General features: G+C 42.9%; 1 protein-coding gene across 4 annotated transcripts in view; it reads left to right on the top strand.

Annotated features, from left to right (window-relative positions):
• The first annotated feature begins 7,730 nt into the window (after window positions 1-7,730).
• The window catches only part of LOC109888175 (guanylate-binding protein 1), a 39,517-nt gene continuing 25,568 nt past the window's right edge, over window positions 7,731-21,679 (top strand). Inside the window, exons 1-4 of one of the 4 annotated variants that reach the window (XM_031806315.1) lie at window positions 7,731-9,332; window positions 10,002-10,196; window positions 16,185-16,284; window positions 16,961-17,155. In XM_031806315.1, the coding sequence (XP_031662175.1) occupies window positions 16,984-17,155 (172 nt within the window). In that variant the 5' untranslated portion in view covers window positions 7,731-9,332; window positions 10,002-10,196; window positions 16,185-16,284; window positions 16,961-16,983. Of the gene's footprint in view, window positions 9,333-10,001; window positions 10,197-11,261; window positions 16,285-16,960; window positions 17,156-21,679 lie in introns of those variants that run through there. The other 3 variants (XR_004205694.1, XM_031806313.1, XM_031806314.1) reach the window with 3 other exon arrangements.

Genomic DNA, 21,679 nt, shown 5'->3' on the forward strand with positions numbered 1-21,679 from the left:
TAGTGTCCGTGGATTATTTACTTTGAATAATAAGTCACCCAACACTCTGAAAGAGCCTGGTCAACTGTAGGGGAAATAGCATACACAACAGTGTCATCAGCATACAATAACAGGTACATTTTTTATAAGATAAACCAATATTGTTCATGTAAATAATGAAAATAACCGGATCAAGAATTGATCCTTGTGGGACACCCTTTGTTGTGTCCAGAAAACCTGATTTAACACCATCAGTAAGTAAACGTTGCGTACTGCCCATTAAATCATTATCAATCCAGCTACAAAGCCTCTGAATGAGTAATGAGTGATCCATAGTGTTCAAAGCCTTAGACACTTCAATGAAAAGGTCTGCACAGTGTTTCTTCTTATCAATACAAGTAATAACATCATTTCAAACCAGAGAAGCAGAAGAGATGGTGCTATGACCTGGTCAGCATCCCATGTTGACATGTAAAAAACATCTTCACGTACTTTAGAAACTAAATGAATGTAATTAATATAATTCAATTCTAAAGAATAGAATCAAGACTTACATTGTTATATTACAGTATATTACACAGCCTTATATCATAATGTAGCCTTTTAATAGCTGAATATTAGATAGAAACCCTGCCAATCTATAGGCCCTGCCAACATCACTATTCAATTAAATTACACAGCCTTTTAATACACATCATAATAACCAAATATAACCTATTAATAGCTGAATATAGAGAGAAAGCCAATCTACAGACCCTGCATGACCCCAATGCATTTAAAAACAACACCTTGTCGAGCCAGTTGGAATTCCGTTGGGGACAGTAGATTTTGAACAACAGCCTGGTCGGACCAGTGAGAAAAAAGTTTACATTGGACCCTATCATAGCCTACGAATTGGACACAGAATTTTACCTGACCAGGACATGAGATCAGGAAAAACTCCAGGCCACAGAAAATACATTTTTCCCACACCAATTTTGAAACTGTGGTGGCGTCTCTGGGAAGAAGGTTTGTCAAGCGTAGTCGATCGCAGGCCAGCAATCATGCATGAATTGATTCTGGGGTTCCCCAGACTAATACAGGCTTTTCCTACATTACCTATAGAGGCCATGTCATCTCACCAGCGTACAAGGTTACTTTCATTGTGCGACACATTTGTATATGAGACAGCATAGATTAAGTAGTAAATTTGGAGCAAGAAGTCAGAAGAGTTCATTTACTTCAGAGTTAGTTTATCCATCAATCCATTATAGTGCCTAGTAAGTGTAGGAAAATCCAGACACACAATTTGTTAAGTAAAAGTTTATTGCATTGTCACATTCACATACTGCACGTCCATATTGAAGTCACATTCACATACAGCACGTCCATATTGAAGTCACATTCACATACAGCACGTCCATATTGAAGTCACATTCACATACAGCACGTCCATATTGAAGTCACATTCACATACAGCACGTCCATATTGAAGTCACATTCACATACAGCACGTCCATATTGAAGTCACATTCACATACAGCACGTCCATATTGAAGTCACATTCACATACAGCACGTCCATATTGAAGTCACATTCACATACAGCACGTCCATATTGAAGTCACATTCATCCTTGCATAACAGAATGGAGGCATCCAAACCCGTTTCTCAAGAAAAGACTAAACAAAGATTCCATCAAATAATCTGACAGACAAAAAATACCATCAAAAAATTATCGGGGAGATTGTTGATGAAAACCTGCTCCGGAGCGCTCAGGACCTCAGGCTGGGGCAAAGATTCACCTTCCAACAGAACAATGACCCTAAACACACAGCCTAGAGTGGCTTCGGGACAAGTCTCTGAATGAGCGGCCCAGACAGAGCCCGGACATGAACCCGATCTAACATCTCTGGAGAGGCCTGAAAATAGCTGTGCAGCAACGCTCACCATCCAACCTGACAGAGCTTGAGAAGATCTGCAGAGAAGAATGGGAGAAACTCCCCCAAATACAGGTGTGCCAAGCTTGTAGCCTCATACCCAAGAAGACTCAATGCTGTAATCACTGCCAAAAGGTTCTTCAACAAAGTACTGAGTAATGGGTCTAAATACTTATGTAAATGTGATATGAGATTTTTATTATTATTATAAAATGAGCAAAAGTCTAAAAACAGTTTTTGCTTTGTCATTTTGCTTTGTTAATTTAATCAATTATAGAAGAAGGCTATAACATGACCAAATGTGGAAAAGGTCAATGGGTCTGTATACTTTCCAAAAGCACTATTATGATAATCATAAACACCAAAGCCCTTATCATGCTTCTCTGTATCAGCGTCTGAAGAATAACCATTTGGGATATGAAACACATGGAACAGATTCATTTCCTCTTACAACAGCTTAGATGTCACGCCCCGACCTTAGTATTCTTTGTTTTCTTTATTGTTTTGGTTAGGTCAGGGTGTGACATGGGTGATGTATGTGTTTTTGTACCTGTCTAGGGGTTTTGTATGTTTATGGGGTTGTTTACCATCTAGGTGTTTATGTATGTCTAGGGTTGCCTAGATTGGTTCTCAATTAGAGGCAGCTGTTTATCGTTGCCATATTTAGGCAGCCATCTTCTTTGGGTATTTCGTGGGTTCTTGTCTATGTCTAGTTGCCTGTGTTTGCACTCAGTATATTATAGCATCACGTTCGTTTTGTTATTTTGTATAGTTTGTTTAGTGTCTGTTTTTATTAAAAGTATCATGTATTCACATCACCCTGCGCCTTGTTCTCCTCCATCATACAAACGTGACAGAATAACCCACCATAAAAGGACCAAGCAGCGTGATAAGGAGGAACAGCGCTTTGTGGAATTGTGGACTCGGGACAAAATACTGGACGGTAAAATATCCTGGACCTGGGAGGAGGTAATGGCAGGGGACAAGACCCTGCCATGGAAGCAGGTGGAGAGAGCACAGGAGGAACGGCGACGATATATGGGTACACAGCTAGCACGGAAGCCCGAGAGGCAGTCCCAAGAAACATTTTGGGAGGGGCACACGAGGAGATTGGCTGAGTCAGGTAGGAGACCTGAGCCAACTCCTCGTGCTTACCACCCAGTAACTGGTCAGGCACCGTGTTATGCAGAGATGCGCACGGTGTCTCCAGTGCACATTTCTAGCCCGGTGCGCTATATTCCAGCTCCTCGCATTGGCCGGGCTAGAATGAGCATCCAGCCAGGAAGGAGGGTGCCGGTTCAGCGCTCCTGGTCTCCAGTATACCTCCATGGACCAGGATACCACTCTATTCTGTCTTTCCTTTATATTGATCCCCTTTCATCATAATCCCTCACAAAGCATTGTCATTATTATATTACTACATTACTTCCCGTTATAACCAGCAGAGCATGGTACCTATATCATCCACTCAGACACAAATCAATAATCCTAAAGTGCTGTAAGGACCACCGATGCTTTTCATAGATTTTCCTTGAAGTGGACCTACTGACTGTGCAAAACAATAGGAACACCTTCCTAATATTGAGTTGCACCCTCTTTTATCCTCAAAACAACCTCAATTCATCAGGGTGTGGACTCCACAAGGTGAGGAAAGTGTTACACAGGGATGCTGGCCCATGATGAGTCCAATGCCCCCAACAGTTGAGTCAAGATGGCTGGATGTCATTTGGGTGGTGGACCATTCTTGATACACTTCAGGAAACAGCAGAGGGAACACCCCCCTATCCACATCGATGGAACAGTAGTGGAGAGGGTAGCAAGTTTTAAGTTCCTTGGCATACACATCACAGACAAACTGAATTGGTCCACTCACACAGACAGCATCGTGAAGAAGGCGCAGCAGCGCCTCTTCAACCTCAGGAGGCTGAAGAAATTCGGCTTGTCACCAAAAGCACTCACAAACTTCTACAGATGCACAATCGAGAGCATCCTGGCGGGCTGTATCACCGCCTGGTATGGCAACTGCACCGCCCTCAACCGTAAGGCTCTCCAGAGGGTAGTGAGGTCTGCACAACGCATCACCGGGGGCAAACTACCTGCCCTCCAGGACACCTACACCACCCGATGCTACAGGAAGGCCATAAAGATCATCAAGGACATCAACCACCCGAGCCACTGCCTGTTCACCCCGCTGTCATCCAGAAGGCGAGGTCAGTACAGGTGCATCAATGCTGGGACCGAGAGACTGAAAAACAGCTTCTATCTCAAGGCCATCAGACTGTTAAACAGCCACCACTAACATTGAGTGGCTGCTGCCAACACACTGTCAATGACACTGACTCAACTCCAGCCACTTTAATAATGGGAATTGATGGGAAATGATGTAAATATATCACTAGCCACTTTAAACAATGCTACCTTATATAATGTTACTTACCCTACATTATTCATCCCATATGCATACGTATATACTGGACTCTATATCATCGACTGCATCCTTATGTAATACATGTATCACTAGCCACTTTAACTATGCCACTTTGTTTACATACTCATCTCATATGTTATACTGTACTCGATATCATCTACTGTATCTTGCCTATGCTGCTCTGTACCATCACTCATTCATATATCCTTATGTACATATTCCTTATCCCCTTACACTGTGTATAAGACAGTAGTTTTTTTTTTGGAATTGTTAGTTAGATTACTTGTTCGTTATTACTGCATTGTCGGAACTAGAAGCACAAGCATTTCGCTACACTCGCATTAACATCTGCTAACCATGTGTATGTGACAAATAAAATTTGATTTGATTTGATTTGATACACACAGGAAACTGTTGTGTGTGAAAAACACAGCAGTGTTGCAGTTCTTGAAACCGGTGCGCCTGGCATCTACTACCATACCCCATTCAAATGCCTTTCCCATTCACCCTCTGCATGGTACACTGCATTGGCCAACGTGCAATCATTGGAAAATAAAATCGATGACCTACGATAAAGATTATCCTACCAAAGGGACATAAATTGTAATATCTTATGTTTCACAGAGTCGTGGCTGAACGATGACACGGATAATATAGAGCTGGCGGGATTTTCCATGCACCGGCAGAACAGAGAAGGTTCCTCTGGTATGACGAGGGGTGGGGGTGTGCGTCTATTTGTCAATAACAGCTGGTGCGCAATTTCTAATATTAAAGAAATCTCAAGGTATTGCTCACCTGAGGTAGAGTACCTTATGATAAGCTGTAGACCACACTATCTACTAATTGAGTTCTCATCTATATTATTTGTAGCCGTCTATTTTCAACCACAGACCAATGCTGGCACTAAGACCACACTCAACCAACTCTATAAGGCCATAAGCAAACAAGAAAATGCTTATCCAGAATCGGTGCTCCTAGTGGCCGGGGACTTTAATGCAGGCAACCTTAAATACGTTTTGCCTCATTTCTACCAGCATGTCACATGTGCAATCAGAGGGGAAAACCTCTAGACCACCTTTACTCCACACACAGAGAGGCATACAAAGTCTTCCCTCGCCCTCCATTTGGCAAATCTGACCATAATTATATCCTCCCGATTCCTGCTTACAGCAAACACTAAAGCAGGAAGTACCAGCTCAATACGTACGTTTTCAGATGACGCGGATGCTACGCTTCAGGACTGTTTTGCCAGCACTGACTGAAATATGTTCCAGGATTCATCCAATGGCATTGAGGAGTACACCACCTCAGTCATCGGCTTCATCAATAAGTGCATCGACGACGTTGTCCCCACAATACATATCCCAACCAGAAGCCATGGATTACAGGCAACATCCGCATCGCACTAAAGGCTAGAGCTGCCGCTTTCAAGGAGAGGGACACTAATCCAGACGCTTATAAGAAATCCCGCTATGCCCTCAGACGAACCATCAAACAAGCAAAGCGTCAATACAGGATTAAGATTGAATCCTACTACACCGGCTCTGACGCTCGTCGGATGTGGCAGGGCTTGAAAACTATTACGGACTACAAAGGGAAACCCTACTCTTTCAAAATGCAGATGGTGATTTAGTTATGGATCCATAACGTAATAGTATGGGAATAAATATCACTGATTTACAGAAATATTTTAACAAAGTTGTCTAATGAAGGGAAACAATTCAGAACCCTATAATCCTCTTATGTTGTAGCCTACTCCTGAACATCACGTTGTACAGCGCCAGTGCCAATATGGAAGACTATCAAATGCTTCTCAAAGATTCCCTCTGTTAGTCAAACTAACTTGCATTAACATAAAAAATGGCTGACAATTAAATAACGTGCCACAGAATGCTGCAGCAGCCCGCAAGGTGTGCTGCAGTATGATGCAACTTTTAAAGGAGCAACCACTGTATCTATATAGGGCGGTGCAGGGTTGAGGAACCGGGTGGTAGCCGGCTAGTGATGGCTATTTAACAGTCTTATGGCCTTGAGATAGAAACTGTTTTTCAGTGTCTCGGTCGCAGCTTTGATGCACCTGTACTGACCTTGCCATCTGGATGATAGCGGGGTGAACAGGCAGTGGCTCTTGTGGTGGATGTCCTTGATGATCTTTTTGGCCTTCCTATGACATTGGGTGCTGTAGGTGTCCTGGAGGGCAGGCAGTGTGCCCCCGGTCGGTGATGCATTGGGCAGACCGCACCACCCTCTGGAGAGCGCTGCGGTTGCGGGCGGTGCAGTTGCAGTACCCGGCAGTGATACAGATGGTCCAATGGATGGATTCCCGAATGTGCCTCTTTAAAAACAACGACGGAGACATGTTATTTTCCTCATAAAGCAGTCCTGAGCGCGTGGCCAAAACAGTCGTCCTTTAAATATTTTAATATCGTGGTAATGCTGGGTTGGAATAAAATATACATTCATGTAGTCTCTTGGCACAAGAAAGAGAGTGTTATGGTTTATTTGTGGCATTTAATAAGTAATACTCAAATACGAAATATTATTTAATTAATTAATGAGGATTACCTCGTATCAACCATTCACAAAAGCATTTGGGGATTGGCTTGTAGGCTATTTGGTGTGAGTAAAATTAGGCCCTAAAATCTAGGCTTAAACACTCATGCCAGATAGATAAAAATAATGAAAGAGAAAACCGATGTAAATTATACAAGAAATATGAATAGGAATATGTTTATGGATTTTTAATGGATTCTTTTCTCTTTATTCAACCAGACCGCCCCCCATCCGCCCTCCAACCAGACCGCCCCCCATCCGCCCTCCAACCAGACCGCCCCCCATCCGCCCTCCAACCAGACCGCCCCCCATCCGCCCTCCAACCAGACCGCCCCCCATCCGCCCTCCAACCAGACCGCCCCCCATCCGCCCTCCAACCAGACCGCCCCCCATCCGCCCTCCAACCAGACCGCCCCCCATCCGCCCTCCAACCAGACCGCCCCCCATCCGTCCTCCAACCAGACCGCCCCCCATCCGCCCTCCAACCAGACCGCCCCCCATCCGCCCTCCAACCAGACCGCCCCCATCCGCCCTCCAACCAGACCGCCCCCCATCCGCCCTCCAACCAGACCGCCCCCCATCCGCCCTCCAACCAGACCGCCCCCCATCCGCCCTCCAACCAGACCGCCCCCCATCCGCCCTCCAACCAGACCGCCCCCCATCCGCCCTCCAACCAGACCGCCCCCCATCCGCCCTCCAACCAGACCGCCCCCCATCCGTCCTCCAACCAGACCGCCCCCCATCCGTCCTCCAACCAGACCGCCCCCCATCCGTCCTACAGCTGGACAATATTTAATGAACTTTTGCGCCCCGTGGACATAACCGCAGAAGGTCCTTTGTTGATCTATACTCTAGTACCTTAGGACCATTGCAACAAGGAATTAAGGTTGCTGAGGGTGTTGCAGTACACCCTGAAAAATCAGAATTTGTGAGATTTTTTTTAAATAATCCTCTGAAAAATAGTGCACTGTGCCTTCGCTAGCTCTGAATTAGTGGACCGATATAGCTGTCTGTAGCAGGGGCAAAAGCAAACGTCTGCATCCCCCTTCCACGAAACATTATCACCACAAAATTCCCCCTTACAATCTGGGGTAGTTTCCCACAGCCGTTCCTGTATTGATTTGTTCTTGTAGTACTTAGTTCATGAAAGAGTTCATCAGCCAGAAGGTCACTTTCACTTTTCAGTATTTGCAACCTTTAAATAGCTGTAATGGATATAACCACTGAAGGTATTTTTTCCTACTTCCTATACTCTAGTGTTACTAGCACTACAGACTATTCACCTCCTCTCTTGAAACTAACAATGGGTTAAAACTGAGCATATAAGAAATTAATCTCTGTATTTGTTTTTGTTTAGTCCTCCATCTCCTTTCTGCTTTAAATTAGTATTTTAGGACTTTTTTCTTGATAAACCCTTTTGTCAAAACGCATAGTAACTTAGGACCATTGCAACAAGGAATTAAGGTTGCTGAGGGTGTTGCAGTACCCCCAGAAAAATCAGAATTAGTAAAAAAAATAGAAATAATCCTCTGAAAAATAGTGCACTGTGCCTTTGCTAGCTCTGAATTAGTGGACCGATATAGCTGTCTGTAGCAGGGGCAAAAGCAAACGTCTGCATCCCCCTTCCACGAAACATTATCACCACAAAATTCCCCCTTACAATCTGGGGTAGTTTCCCACAGCCGTTCCTGTATTGATTTGTTCTTGTAGTACTTAGGTCATGAAAGAGTTCATCAGCCAGAAGGTCACTTTCACTTTTCAGTATTTGCAACCTTTAAATAGCTGTAATGGATATAACCACTGAAGGTATTTTTTCCTACTTCCTATACTCTAGTGTTACTAGCACTACAGACTATTCACCTCCTCTCTTGAAACTAACAATGGGTTAAAACTGAGCATATAAGAAATTAATCTCTGTATTTGTTTTTGTTTAGTCCTCCATCTCCTTTCTGCTTTAAATTAGTATTTTAGGACTTTTTTCTTGATAAACCCTTTTGTCAAAACGCATAGTAACTTAGGACCATTGCAACAAGGAATTAAGGTTGCTGAGGGTGTTGCAGTACCCCCAGAAAAATCAGAATTAGTAAAAAAATAGAAATAATCCTCTGAAAAATAGTGCACTGTGCCTTTGCTAGCTCTGAATTAGTGGATCGATATAGCAGTCTGTAGCAGGGGCAAAAGCAAACGTCTGCCTCCCCCTTCCACGAAACATTATCACCACAAAATTCCCCCCCATGAATATAAGGCACTTAGAATCTGGGGTAGTTTCCCACAGCAGTTCCTGTTATGATGGATTATTGTATAACTTCGATAATGAAAGAGTTCATAAGACAGGAGGTCACTTTCACTTTCAGTGTCTGCAGCCTTTAAATAGCCTGCTGATTACTGCTTTTGCCATCATTGCCAAATTGGTTTGCAGAGGATCCTTGACTCTCAGCGAAACTACGAGTATACGTGAGTATCAAGCCTGACTTTAACCTGACTCTTCTGATTTCCAAACCCACAGGTAGTCATGGAAATTACCTTCAAACTATTCGCTGGTTGACCTAATCCTGACAAATTGACTCCATAAGAGCTTGGACAGTGGTGTTTTTAAAAATGATTTCAGGGACCACTTTCCTATTGCTTGTACAAACTGAAAAACTCTGATCGTTGTATTATTATGAAGAGACATTTATAACATTTGTCACCCCAGGCATTCCTTCATGATCAATATTTTTTAGAGTTTATCTATATCAGCTGCCCCACCCTGATTTGGCTGTAGAATTGTTCTCATGTCTTATTATCACTCTGGCAGACAAACACCAATAGCAATAACAAACCTGTGTCAAATGATCTACTAATGATGATCTTCAGTCTGGACCTTGATATTTTGAATCAGACATGTTAGTGCTGGATTACAGTAGAAGCCTGTAGAACCAGTCACTACTGGACTGGAGCAGGAGATCCCTGCATTAGAAGTTTGTCTTTAGTTGCTGTCAAACTATTTACTATTTATTATTGTTACAGACCATTATTAGAAGTCAAATGGTTTATGATGACAAAATGTGTTGCTATTGACATGATAAGGAATAGCATCATAGAGGTAAAATAAGTATTAATGATGATTAACTTGCTTTTAAGCGATCTTGTGAAGCCACTTGACCATGGACTCCCCAATGTGCCTCGTTAAAAACGCTGACGGAGAGCTTTGTGTAGAACCAGAGGCCATCGACTACCTGATGGGACTGAAACAGAAAGTCGTAGTTGTGTCTGTGGTCGGGCTGTATCGCACCGGAAAGTCCTACCTCATGAACAAGCTGGCTCAGAAGAGAAGTGGTAAGAGAAAAATATATATTTCTTTACAAACTTGTTTTGACATCATCTGTGCCTCAGTATTTGTTTGTTAACACTAAGTACATTAAGTTTCCCCTACTACTTTGTAACTACACATACTGCTTGACTAGTTGGGCCCAAGCTTGCTGTACAACATTAAGACCTATTCAGTCTGTCTACACACAGGCTCTCAAAGTGCTTGATAGGAAGCCCAATAGCCATCATCACTGTTACATCCTCAGAAAGCATGCGCTCCTGAGTTGGGAAAATCTTGTGCAATACACCGATGCATGTCTTGTATTCAATATCTTAAATGGCCTGGCTCCCCCTCCACTCAGTACTTTTTTTAAACAGAAAACCCAAACATATGGCAGCAGATCCACAAGGTCTGCCATGAGAGGGGACTGTATAGTTCCCTTAAGGAAAAGCACCTTTAGTAAATCCGTTTTCTCTGTGAGAGCTTCCCAGTTTTTCACAATTCCTGACATTTAATCTGTAAAAATGTTAATCCAGTTAGGATCACCACTTTATTTTAAGAAAGGCATGACATAATATTCTGGAATTTTCCAAGCTGTTTAAATGCACAGTCATCTTAGTGTATATGAACTTCTGAACCACTGGAATTGTGATGCAGTGAATTATAAGTGAAATAATCTGTCTGTAAACAGTTGTTGGAAATATTACTTGTGTCATGCACAAAGTAGATATCCCAACCAAATTGCCAAAACTATAGTTTGTTAACAAGACATTTGTGGTTGAAAAACGAGTTTTAATGACTCCAACATAAGTGTAAGTTGACTTCTGACTTCGACTGTATATATTCATTTTTTTTTACTTTATTAATTTCCGTGTTTTTTTTATGAACAAAAATGCCCTTGTCCTGAGGAAAGGATAACCATTTCAAACTCTCCCAAAATGTGGTTGTAAAAATGTTTAAAAAAATGATCTTATTGTAATATTTGTGTTGTGGAGAAATGACCAGGCAGGAGAAGTTTAGTCAAAACCTCTCGTGCTCTACAGTTCCCGGCACCCCAGTGCGCATGTGCATTTCCTATTAGGTGTAGTAACGTAACACTGCCGTAATGCATTACTGCTTAGTAACAGCACAGTAACTAATATAAACAGATGTAGATCCCAGATACTACACTCCTCCCCCATAGTGTTTAACTCCCAGAGAACAAGGTAAATATGTTAGGTAACTACTAATGCAATAGATGAACAATGCATTCTTAAACATCAGCGAAGGGCACATTTTTGAGGTGCACTTCACTGTCGAATAGGATATCTCCACTCCTCCTGGGCTTCCTGTGGTGGGCCAGGTTCGGGTGGAAGGTCAGGCTCTGTCTCTCCCGTATGTCCACAGTCAGGAGAATAGTCCTGGGGGTCGTTATTGTTCTTGTTCTCTCGGCATGTCTCTGCTGGGGTGTTGGACCGTAGCAGATGATCCACATGAACGTTGACCTGGCGATGACCAATTTGGACTTGGTAAGTTAAAGGTCCTCTGCGTTGCAAGATCACACCTGAGTTCCACAGGCACTTAGGGTGTGTGAAATCACGTACCATCACCCTCTCTTCCTATTTGAATTTGTGAGGTACCACCACCCTTGATCCCCACAGAACACACCCTTGATCAGTGGACAACTGGTCTTTCTTGTCGATGGATGAAGGTTATCGTCATTTATGAAGGTTGGCCAACCGCCTAATGTTAAGTCCAAGACTTTGGAAAGCACTGGGTCTTTCCTTGTTTCCTCTGCTATGTCAGAAGCAGATATGGGCAGTTCATCAATGAGAGAGATCTGGAAGACTGCTCTATCATCTTCACTGTCGGAGTCAGTGTTGCACGGTAGTCTCGATAGTGCATCGGCATTTGCGTGATCACTGGATCGTCTGTACTCAATCTCGTAGTCGTAGACTAACAATATCAGAGCCCAACGTTGCATTCGAAGTGCAGCAAGGGTTGGTATAGCTGATTTTGGTCCAAGGATGGCCAACAGAGGCTTGTGATCTGTCAGCAGTTGGAACTTCCTTCCGTAGAGGTATTTGTGAAACTTCTTCACTCCGAATATTATGCTCAGGGCTTCCTTCTCAATTTGAGCATAATTTTTCTCACTTGGTGACAGAGTCCGTGATGCAAATGCAATAGGGTGTTCTTCACCTGACTATAGAACATGTGAGATGACGGCTCCTACTCCGTATGGAGATGCATCACACGCAAGTCTCAGCTTCATCTCTGTGTTATAGTGGGCAAGCCACTTGCTCTTTAGCAGACGCTGTTTGCAAGTCTTGAATGCTTCTTCGCATTGTGGGGACCAATTCCACTTTGTATCGGCCTGCAGCAGTTGGTGAAGCTGATGCAACAATGTGGACAAGTTTGCCACAAACTTTCCGTAATAGTTCAGGAGCCCCAAAAATGACCTCAGCTCTGAGATATTTGTGGGTGCTGGTGTCGTTTACGATTCCTTCCACCTTGCTGTTGGTTGGGTGCAGGCCTTGTGCATAAATCTTGTATCCGAGATACTCCACTGAGTCCTGGAGGAACTCACACTTGCTGCGTTTCATTCTCACTCCGTATTTCTCCAGTCTTGACATCACTTTGTCCAGCACTACAAAGTGCTCTCCAATGGTTGGTGCCGTCCATGAAGCACACAACATTGTCTATACCGTCCAAGATCAGATCCATTGTGTGTTGGAATATCGCTGGAGCTGTCGAGATTCCGTAGGCCAATCTGAATAGCCCCTTGTGTGTATTGATGGTCAGATACTGTTCTGACTCCGGATCCAGCTTCAGTTGCTGATAAGCGAATGCCAGGTACAGCTTACTGAAAACCTGCCACCAGCTGGAGTGGCAAACAGATCTTCAGTGTTTGGTAGTGGATATTCCTCTGGTAGTATGCAGCAATTTACTGTGACCTTGTAGTCACCGCACATTCTGACGGTCTTGTCTTTCTTTGGGACTACAACAATCGGAGCGGCCCAGTCGCTCCTCGCTACTTTCGTTATTATGTTATTCTTCTGTAGCGGTCCAGTTCCTTCTCTACTGCTTCCTTAAGAGCATAGGGAACCGGACGTGGTTTGTGAAAGATAGGCTTGATTCCTTCTTGCACTCTGACTTTTGCTGTGAAGTCTTGTATTTCACCGTAGCCATCTTTGAAAAGTTATTTGTGCTTCTCCAGCATGTTAGTGAGTGTAGCCTGACTCACTGGTTTGTCATTTCTGAGACTGAAGATTTCTCCCCAGTACAACTTGATCTTTTGTAGCCAGTTTCTGCCTAACAAGGCTGATTTTTCTCCTTTAACAATGACAAGCGGTAGCGTCCACTCCTTCCCCTCATACCGGACTGGTACCTGGATCTGTCCTAACACAGGAATAGTGTCACCAGTGTATGAAGAAAGGCGTATGGACGCAGGCTGAAGAGGGCACTCTTTCAGTTTTTCTTTGTAGAGTCTCTCTGGAACCAGAGATACAGACGCTCCGGTGTCCAGCTGCATTTTTACTGATTTTCCCGCTAACTCCATGTTGAGATAGATTCCATCTTTTAGTTGTTGAGCTGTGTACACTGAACAGTTCCAATACTGTTTCAGTTGTACCTTCCTCTTCTTGTGCTGCATCTGACACTTTGTGCGCTCTTGCTGTGCGTTTCGAGGCTTTACACACTCTCTGTAAATGTCCAACCTTTCCACAATTGTGGCACTTTTCATTTTGGAATCGACATTTACTGTGATGATGATTATCTCCCCCACATCTGTAGCAACTTGGCTTAAACCTTTGAGATGTGGGCTGCTTTGTTCTTGTGTAACCTTGAGGATGGGACTGAAAAAAGTGTGACTTTTGTGAGCTTTTTTCACCACGTGCATCACTGACCTTGTGAACACCTTTCTAATGTTCTGCATGTCCCGATAGCTCAATAGTATCCCTGTGGGCAAGCTCGAGTCCAAGTGTTATATCACAGGCTTTCTTAAAGGTCAGGTCCTTCTCTGACAGAAGACTTCTGTGATATGCTTCACCTGTGAGACCACATACAAACTTGTCTCGAAGAGCATCATCAAGAAATCCTGCAAACCCACATGTACTTGCCAGCCTTTTCAAAGCAAGGATGTAGTCAGCCACGGTTTCCCCTTCACTCTGGTGACGTTGGTAAAATCTGAAACGTTCTGCAATGAGAATTGGCTTAGGCTTGAAATACCTTGAAAGAGTTTCAGTCAGTTCTGCAGTTCAACTCCACTGCTTTCATTGGTTCAATGAGACCTTTCAGCAATCCATACTCAATTGGACCCAAAACACTGAGAAATACGTCTGCTTTCTTTTCATCTTTGATTTCATTTGCAGCCAGCCAACGCTCAAAACGCTCCAAATAGGAATCAAAATCCTCTTTTGTAGCCTCAAACTCTGGTACTTGACCAATGGTTGCTATTTTCACAGTTAATTGTTCAGTTTCACTTTTGCGCCCCGTGGACATAACCGCAGAAGGTCCTTTGTTGATCTATACTCTAGTACCTTAGGACCATTGCAACAAGGAATTAAGGTTGCTGAGGGTGTTGCAGTACACCCTGAAAAATCAGAATTTGTGAGATTTTTTTAAAATAATCCTCTGAAAAATAGTGCACTGTGCCTTCGCTAGCTCTGAATTAGTGGACCGATATAGCTGTCTGTAGCAGGGGCAAAAGCAAACGTCTGCATCCCCCTTCCACGAAACATTATCACCACAAAATTCCCCCTTACAATCTGGGGTAGTTTCCCACAGCCGTTCCTGTATTGATTTGTTCTTGTAGTACTTAGTTCATGAAAGAGTTCATCAGCCAGAAGGTCACTTTCACTTTTCAGTATTTGCAACCTTTAAATAGCTGTAATGGATATAACCACTGAAGGTATTTTTTCCTACTTCCTATACTCTAGTGTTACTAGCACTACAGACTATTCACCTCCTCTCTTGAAACTAACAATGGGTTAAAACTGAGCATATAAGAAATTAATCTCTGTATTTGTTTTTGTTTAGTCCTCCATCTCCTTTCTGCTTTAAATTAGTATTTTAGGACTTTTTTCTTGATAAACCCTTTTGTCAAAACGCATAGTAACTTAGGACCATTGCAACAAGGAATTAAGGTTGCTGAGGGTGTTGCAGTACCCCCAGAAAAATCAGAATTAGTAAAAAAAATAGAAATAATCCTCTGAAAAATAGTGCACTGTGCCTTTGCTAGCTCTGAATTAGTGGACCGATATAGCTGTCTGTAGCAGGGGCAAAAGCAAACGTCTGCATCCCCCTTCCACGAAACATTATCACCACAAAATTCCCCCTTACAATCTGGGGTAGTTTCCCACAGCCGTTCCTGTATTGATTTGTTCTTGTAGTACTTAGGTCATGAAAGAGTTCATCAGCCAGAAGGTCACTTTCACTTTTCAGTATTTGCAACCTTTAAATAGCTGTAATGGATATAACCACTGAAGGTATTTTTTCCTACTTCCTATACTCTAGTGTTACTAGCACTACAGACTATTCACCTCCTCTCTTGAAACTAACAATGGGTTAAAACTGAGCATATAAGAAATTAATCTCTGTATTTGTTTTTGTTTAGTCCTCCATCTCCTTTCTGCTTTAAATTAGTATTTTAGGACTTTTTTCTTGATAAACCCTTTTGTCAAAACGCATAGTAACTTAGGACCATTGCAACAAGGAATTAAGGTTGCTGAGGGTGTTGCAGTACCCCCAGAAAAATCAGAATTAGTAAAAAAAATAGAAATAATCCTCTGAAAAATAGTGCACTGTGCCTTTGCTAGCTCTGAATTAGTGGATCGATATAGCAGTCTGTAGCAGGGGCAAAAGCAAACGTCTGCCTCCCCCTTCCACGAAACATTATCACCACAAAATTCCCCCCCATGAATATAAGGCACTTAGAATCTGGGGTAGTTTCCCACAGCAGTTCCTGTTATGATGGATTATTGTATAACTTCGATAATGAAAGAGTTCATAAGACAGGAGGTCACTTTCACTTTCAGTGTCTGCAGCCTTTAAATAGCCTGCTGATTACTGCTTTTGCCATCATTGCCAAATTGGTTTGCAGAGGATCCTTGACTCTCAGCGAAACTACGAGTATACGTGAGTATCAAGCCTGACTTTAACCTGACTCTTCTGATTTCCAAACCCACAGGTAGTCATGGAAATTACCTTCAAACTATTCGCTGGTTGACCTAATCCTGACAAATTGACTCCATAAGAGCTTGGACAGTGGTGTTTTTAAAAATGATTTCAGGGACCACTTTCCTATTGCTTGTACAAACTGAAAAACTCTGATCGTTGTATTATTATGAAGAGACATTTATAACATTTGTCACCCCAGGCATTCCTTCATGATCAATATTTTTTAGAGTTTATCTATATCAGCTGCCCCACCCTGATTTGGCTGTAGAATTGTTCTCATGTCTTATTATCACTCTGGCAGACAAACACCAATAGCAATAACAAACCTGTGTCAAATGATCTACTAATGATGATCTTCAGTCTGGACCTTGATATTTTGAATCAGACATGTTAGTGCTGGATTACAGTAGAAGCCTGTAGAACCAGTCACTACTGGACTGGAGCAGGAGATCCCTGCATTAGAAGTTTGTCTTTAGTTGCTGTCAAACTATTTACTATTTATTATTGTTACAGACCATTATTAGAAGTCAAATGGTTTATGATGACAAAATGTGTTGTATTTTGCTATTGACATGATAAGGAATAGCATCATAGAGGTAAAATAAGTATTAATGATGATTAACTTGCTTTTAAGCGATCTTGTGAAGCCACTTGACCATGGACTCCCCAATGTGCCTCGTTAAAAACGCTGACGGAGAGCTTTGTGTAGAACCAGAGGCCATCGACTACCTGATGGGACTGAAACAGAAAGTCGTAGTTGTGTCTGTGGTCGGGCTGTATCGCACCGGAAAGTCCTACCTCATGAACAAGCTGGCTCAGAAGAGAAGTGGTAAGAGAAAAATATATATTTCTTTACAAACTTGTTTTGACATCATCTGTGCCTCAGTATTTGTTTGTTAACACTAAGTACATTAAGTTTCCCCTACTACTTTGTAACTACACATACTGCTTGACCAGTTGGGCCCAAGCTTGCTGTACAACATTAAGACCTATTCAGTCTGTCTACACACAGGCTCTCAAAGTGCTTGATAGGAAGCCCAATAGCCATCATCACTGTTACATCCTCAGAAAGCATGCGCTCCTGAGTTGGGAAAATCTTGTGCAATACACCGATGCATGTCTTGTATTCAATATCTTAAATGGCCTGGCTCCCCCTCCACTCAGTACTTTTTTTAAACAGAAAACCCAAACATATGGCAGCAGATCCACAAGGTCTGCCATGAGAGGGGACTGTATAGTTCCCTTAAGGAAAAGCACCTTTAGTAAATCCGTTTTCTCTGTGAGAGCTTCCCAGTTTTTCACAATTCCTGACATTTAATCTGTAAAAATGTTAATCCAGTTAGTATCACCGCTTTATTTTAAGAAAAGCATGACATAATATTCTGGAATTTTCCAAGCTGTTTAAATGCACAGTCATCTTAGTGTATATGAACTTCTGAACCACTGGAATTGTGATGCAGTGAATTATAAGTGAAATAATCTGTCTGTAAACAGTTGTTGGAAATATTACTTGTGTCATGCACAAAGTAGATATCCCAACCAAATTGCCAAAACTATAGTTTGTTAACAAGACATTTGTGGTTGAAAAACGAGTTTTAATGACTCCAACATAAGTGTAAGTTGACTTCTGACTTCGACTGTATATATTCATTTTTTTTTACTTTATTAATTTCCGTGTTTTTTTTATGAACAAAAATGCCCTTGTCCTGAGGAAAGGATAACCATTTCAAACTCTCCCAAAATGTGGTTGTAAAAATGTTTAAAAAAATGATCTTATTGTAATATTTGTGTTGTGGAGAAATGACCAGGCAGGAGAAGTTTAGTCAAAACCTCTCGTGCTCTACAGTTCCCGGCACCCCAGTGCGCATGTGCATTTCCTATTAGGTGTAGTAACGTAACACTGCCGTAATGCATTACTGCTTAGTAACAGCACAGTAACTAATATAAACAGATGTAGATCCCAGATACTACACTCCTCCCCCATAGTGTTTAACTCCCAGAGAACAAGGTAAATATGTTAGGTAACTACTAATGCAATAGATGAACAATGCATTCTTAAACATCAGCGAAGGGCACATTTTTGAGGTGCACTTCACTGTCGAATAGGATATCTCCACTCCTCCTGGGCTTCCTGTGGTGGGCCAGGTTCGGGTGGAAGGTCAGGCTCTGTCTCTCCCGTATGTCCACAGTCAGGAGAATAGTCCTGGGGGTCGTTATTGTTCTTGTTCTCTCGGCATGTCTCTGCTGGGGTGTTGGACCGTAGCAGATGATCCACATGAACGTTGACCTGGCGATGACCAATTTGGACTTGGTAAGTTAAAGGTCCTCTGCGTTGCAAGATCACACCTGAGTTCCACAGGCACTTAGGGTGTGTGAAATCACGTACCATCACCGTCTCTTCCTATTTTAATTTGTGAGGTACCACCACCCTTGATCCCCACAGAACACACCCTTGATCAGTGGACAACTGGTCTTTCTTGTCGATGGATGAAGGTTATCGTCATTTATGAAGGTTGGCCAACCGCCTAATGTTAAGTCCAAGACTTTGGAAAGCACTGGGTCTTTCCTTGTTTCCTCTGCTATGTCAGAAGCAGATATGGGCAGTTCATCAATGAGAGAGATCTGGAAGACTGCTCTATCATCTTCACTGTCGGAGTCAGTGTTGCACGGTAGTCTCGATAGTGCATCGGCATTTGCGTGATCACTGGATCGTCTGTACTCAATCTCGTAGTCGTAGACTAACAATATCAGAGCCCAACGTTGCATTCGAAGTGCAGCAAGGGTTGGTATAGCTGATTTTGGTCCAAGGATGGCCAACAGAGGCTTGTGATCTGTCAGCAGTTGGAACTTCCTTCCGTAGAGGTATTTGTGAAACTTCTTCACTCCGAATATTATGCTCAGGGCTTCCTTCTCAATTTGAGCATAATTTTTCTCACTTGGTGACAGAGTCTGTGATGCAAATGCAATAGGGTGTTCTTCACCTGACTATAGAACATGTGAGATGACGGCTCCTACTCCGTATGGAGATGCATCACACGCAAGTCTCAGCTTCATCTCTGTGTTATAGTGGGCAAGCCACTTGCTCTTTAGCAGACGCTGTTTGCAAGTCTTGAATGCTTCTTCGCATTGTGGGGACCAATTCCACTTTGTATCGGCCTGCAGCAGTTGGTGAAGCTGATGCAACAATGTGGACAAGTTTGCCACAAACTTTCCGTAATAGTTCAGGAGCCCCAAAAATGACCTCAGCTCTGAGATATTTGTGGGTGCTGGTGTCGTTTACGATTCCTTCCACCTTGCTGTTGGTTGGGTGCAGGCCTTGTGCATAAATCTTGTATCCGAGATACTCCACTGAGTCCTGGAGGAACTCACACTTGCTGCGTTTCATTCTCACTCCGTATTTCTCCAGTCTTGACATCACTTTGTCCAGCACTACAAAGTGCTCTCCAATGGTTGGTGCCGTCCATGAAGCACACAACATTGTCTATACCGTCCAAGATCAGATCCATTGTGTGTTGGAATATCGCTGGAGCTGTCGAGATTCCGTAGGCCAATCTGAATAGCCCCTTGTGTGTATTGATGGTCAGATACTGTTCTGACTCCGGATCCAGCTTCAGTTGCTGATAAGCGAATGCCAGGTACAGCTTACTGAAAACCTGCCACCAGCTGGAGTGGCAAACAGATCTTCAGTGTTTGGTAGTGGATATTCCTCTGGTAGTATGCAGCAATTTACTGTGACCTTGTAGTCACCGCACATTCTGACGGTCTTGTCTTTCTTTGGGACTACAACAATCGGAGCGGCCCAGTCGCTCCTCGCTACTTTCGTTATTATGTTATTCTTCTGTAGCGGTCCAGTTCCTTCTCTACTGCTTCCTTAAGAGCATAGGGAACCGGACGTGGTTTGTGAAAGATAGGCTTGATTCCTTCTTGCACTCTGACTTTTGCTGTGAAGTCTTGTATTTCACCGTAGCCATCTTTGAAAAGTTATTTGTGCTTCTCCAGCATGTTAGTGAGTGTAGCCTGACTCACTGGTTTGTCATTTCTGAGACTGAAGATTTCTCCCCAGTACAACTTGATCTTTTGTAGCCAGTTTCTGCCTAACAAGGCTGATTTTTCTCCTTTAACAATGACAAGCGGTAGCGTCCACTCCTTCCCCTCATACCGGACTGGTACCTGGATCTGTCCTAACACAGGAATAGTGTCACCAGTGTATGAAGAAAGGCGTATGGACGCAGGCTGAAGAGGGCACTCTTTCAGTTTTTCTTTGTAGAGTCTCTCTGGAACCAGAGATACAGACGCTCCGGTGTCCAGCTGCATTTTTACTGATTTTCCCGCTAACTCCATGTTGAGATAGATTCCATCTTTTAGTTGTTGAGCTGTGTACACTGAACAGTTCCAATACTGTTTCAGTTGTACCTTCCTCTTCTTGTGCTGCATCTGACACTTTGTGCGCTCTTGCTGTGCGTTTCGAGGCTTTACACACTCTCTGTAAATGTCCAACCTTTCCACAATTGTGGCACTTTTCATTTTGGAATCGACATTTACTGTGATGATGATTATCTCCCCCACATCTGTAGCAACTTGGCTTAAACCTTTGAGATGTGGGCTGCTTTGTTCTTGTGTAACCTTGAGGATGGGACTGAAAAAAGTGTGACTTTTGTGAGCTTTTTTCACCACGTGCATCACTGACCTTGTGAACACCTTTCTAATGTTCTGCATGTCCCGATAGCTCAATAGTATCCCTGTGGGCAAGCTCGAGTCCAAGTGTTATATCACAGGCTTTCTTAAAGGTCAGGTCCTTCTCTGACAGAAGACTTCTGTGATATGCTTCACCTGTGAGACCACATACAAACTTGTCTCGAAGAGCATCATCAAGAAATCCTGCAAACCCACATGTACTTGCCAGCCTTTTCAAAGCAAGGATGTAGTCAGCCACGGTTTCCCCTTCACTCTGGTGACGTTGGTAAAATCTGAAACGTTCTGCAATGAGAATTGGCTTAGGCTTGAAATACCTTGAAAGAGTTTCAGTCAGTTCTGCAGTTCAACTCCACTGCTTTCATTGGTTCAATGAGACCTTTCAGCAATCCATACTCAATTGGACCCAAAACACTGAGAAATACGTCTGCTTTCTTTTCATCTTTGATTTCATTTGCAGCCAGCCAACGCTCAAAACGCTCCAAATAGGAATCAAAATCCTCTTTTGTAGCCTCAAACTCTGGTACTTGACCAATGGTTGCTATTTTCACAGTTAATTGTTCAGTTTCATTATTCCTTGTATTCCTTAATTTTCATCTAATTCTTCACTTCAGAAGTTTCTGCAATTACTTCATTCACTGCACTCATTTATAATAATGTA

This window comes from Oncorhynchus kisutch, linkage group LG26, assembly GCF_002021735.2.
Source record: "Oncorhynchus kisutch isolate 150728-3 linkage group LG26, Okis_V2, whole genome shotgun sequence".
Taxonomy (NCBI): Eukaryota; Metazoa; Chordata; class Actinopteri; order Salmoniformes; family Salmonidae; genus Oncorhynchus; species Oncorhynchus kisutch.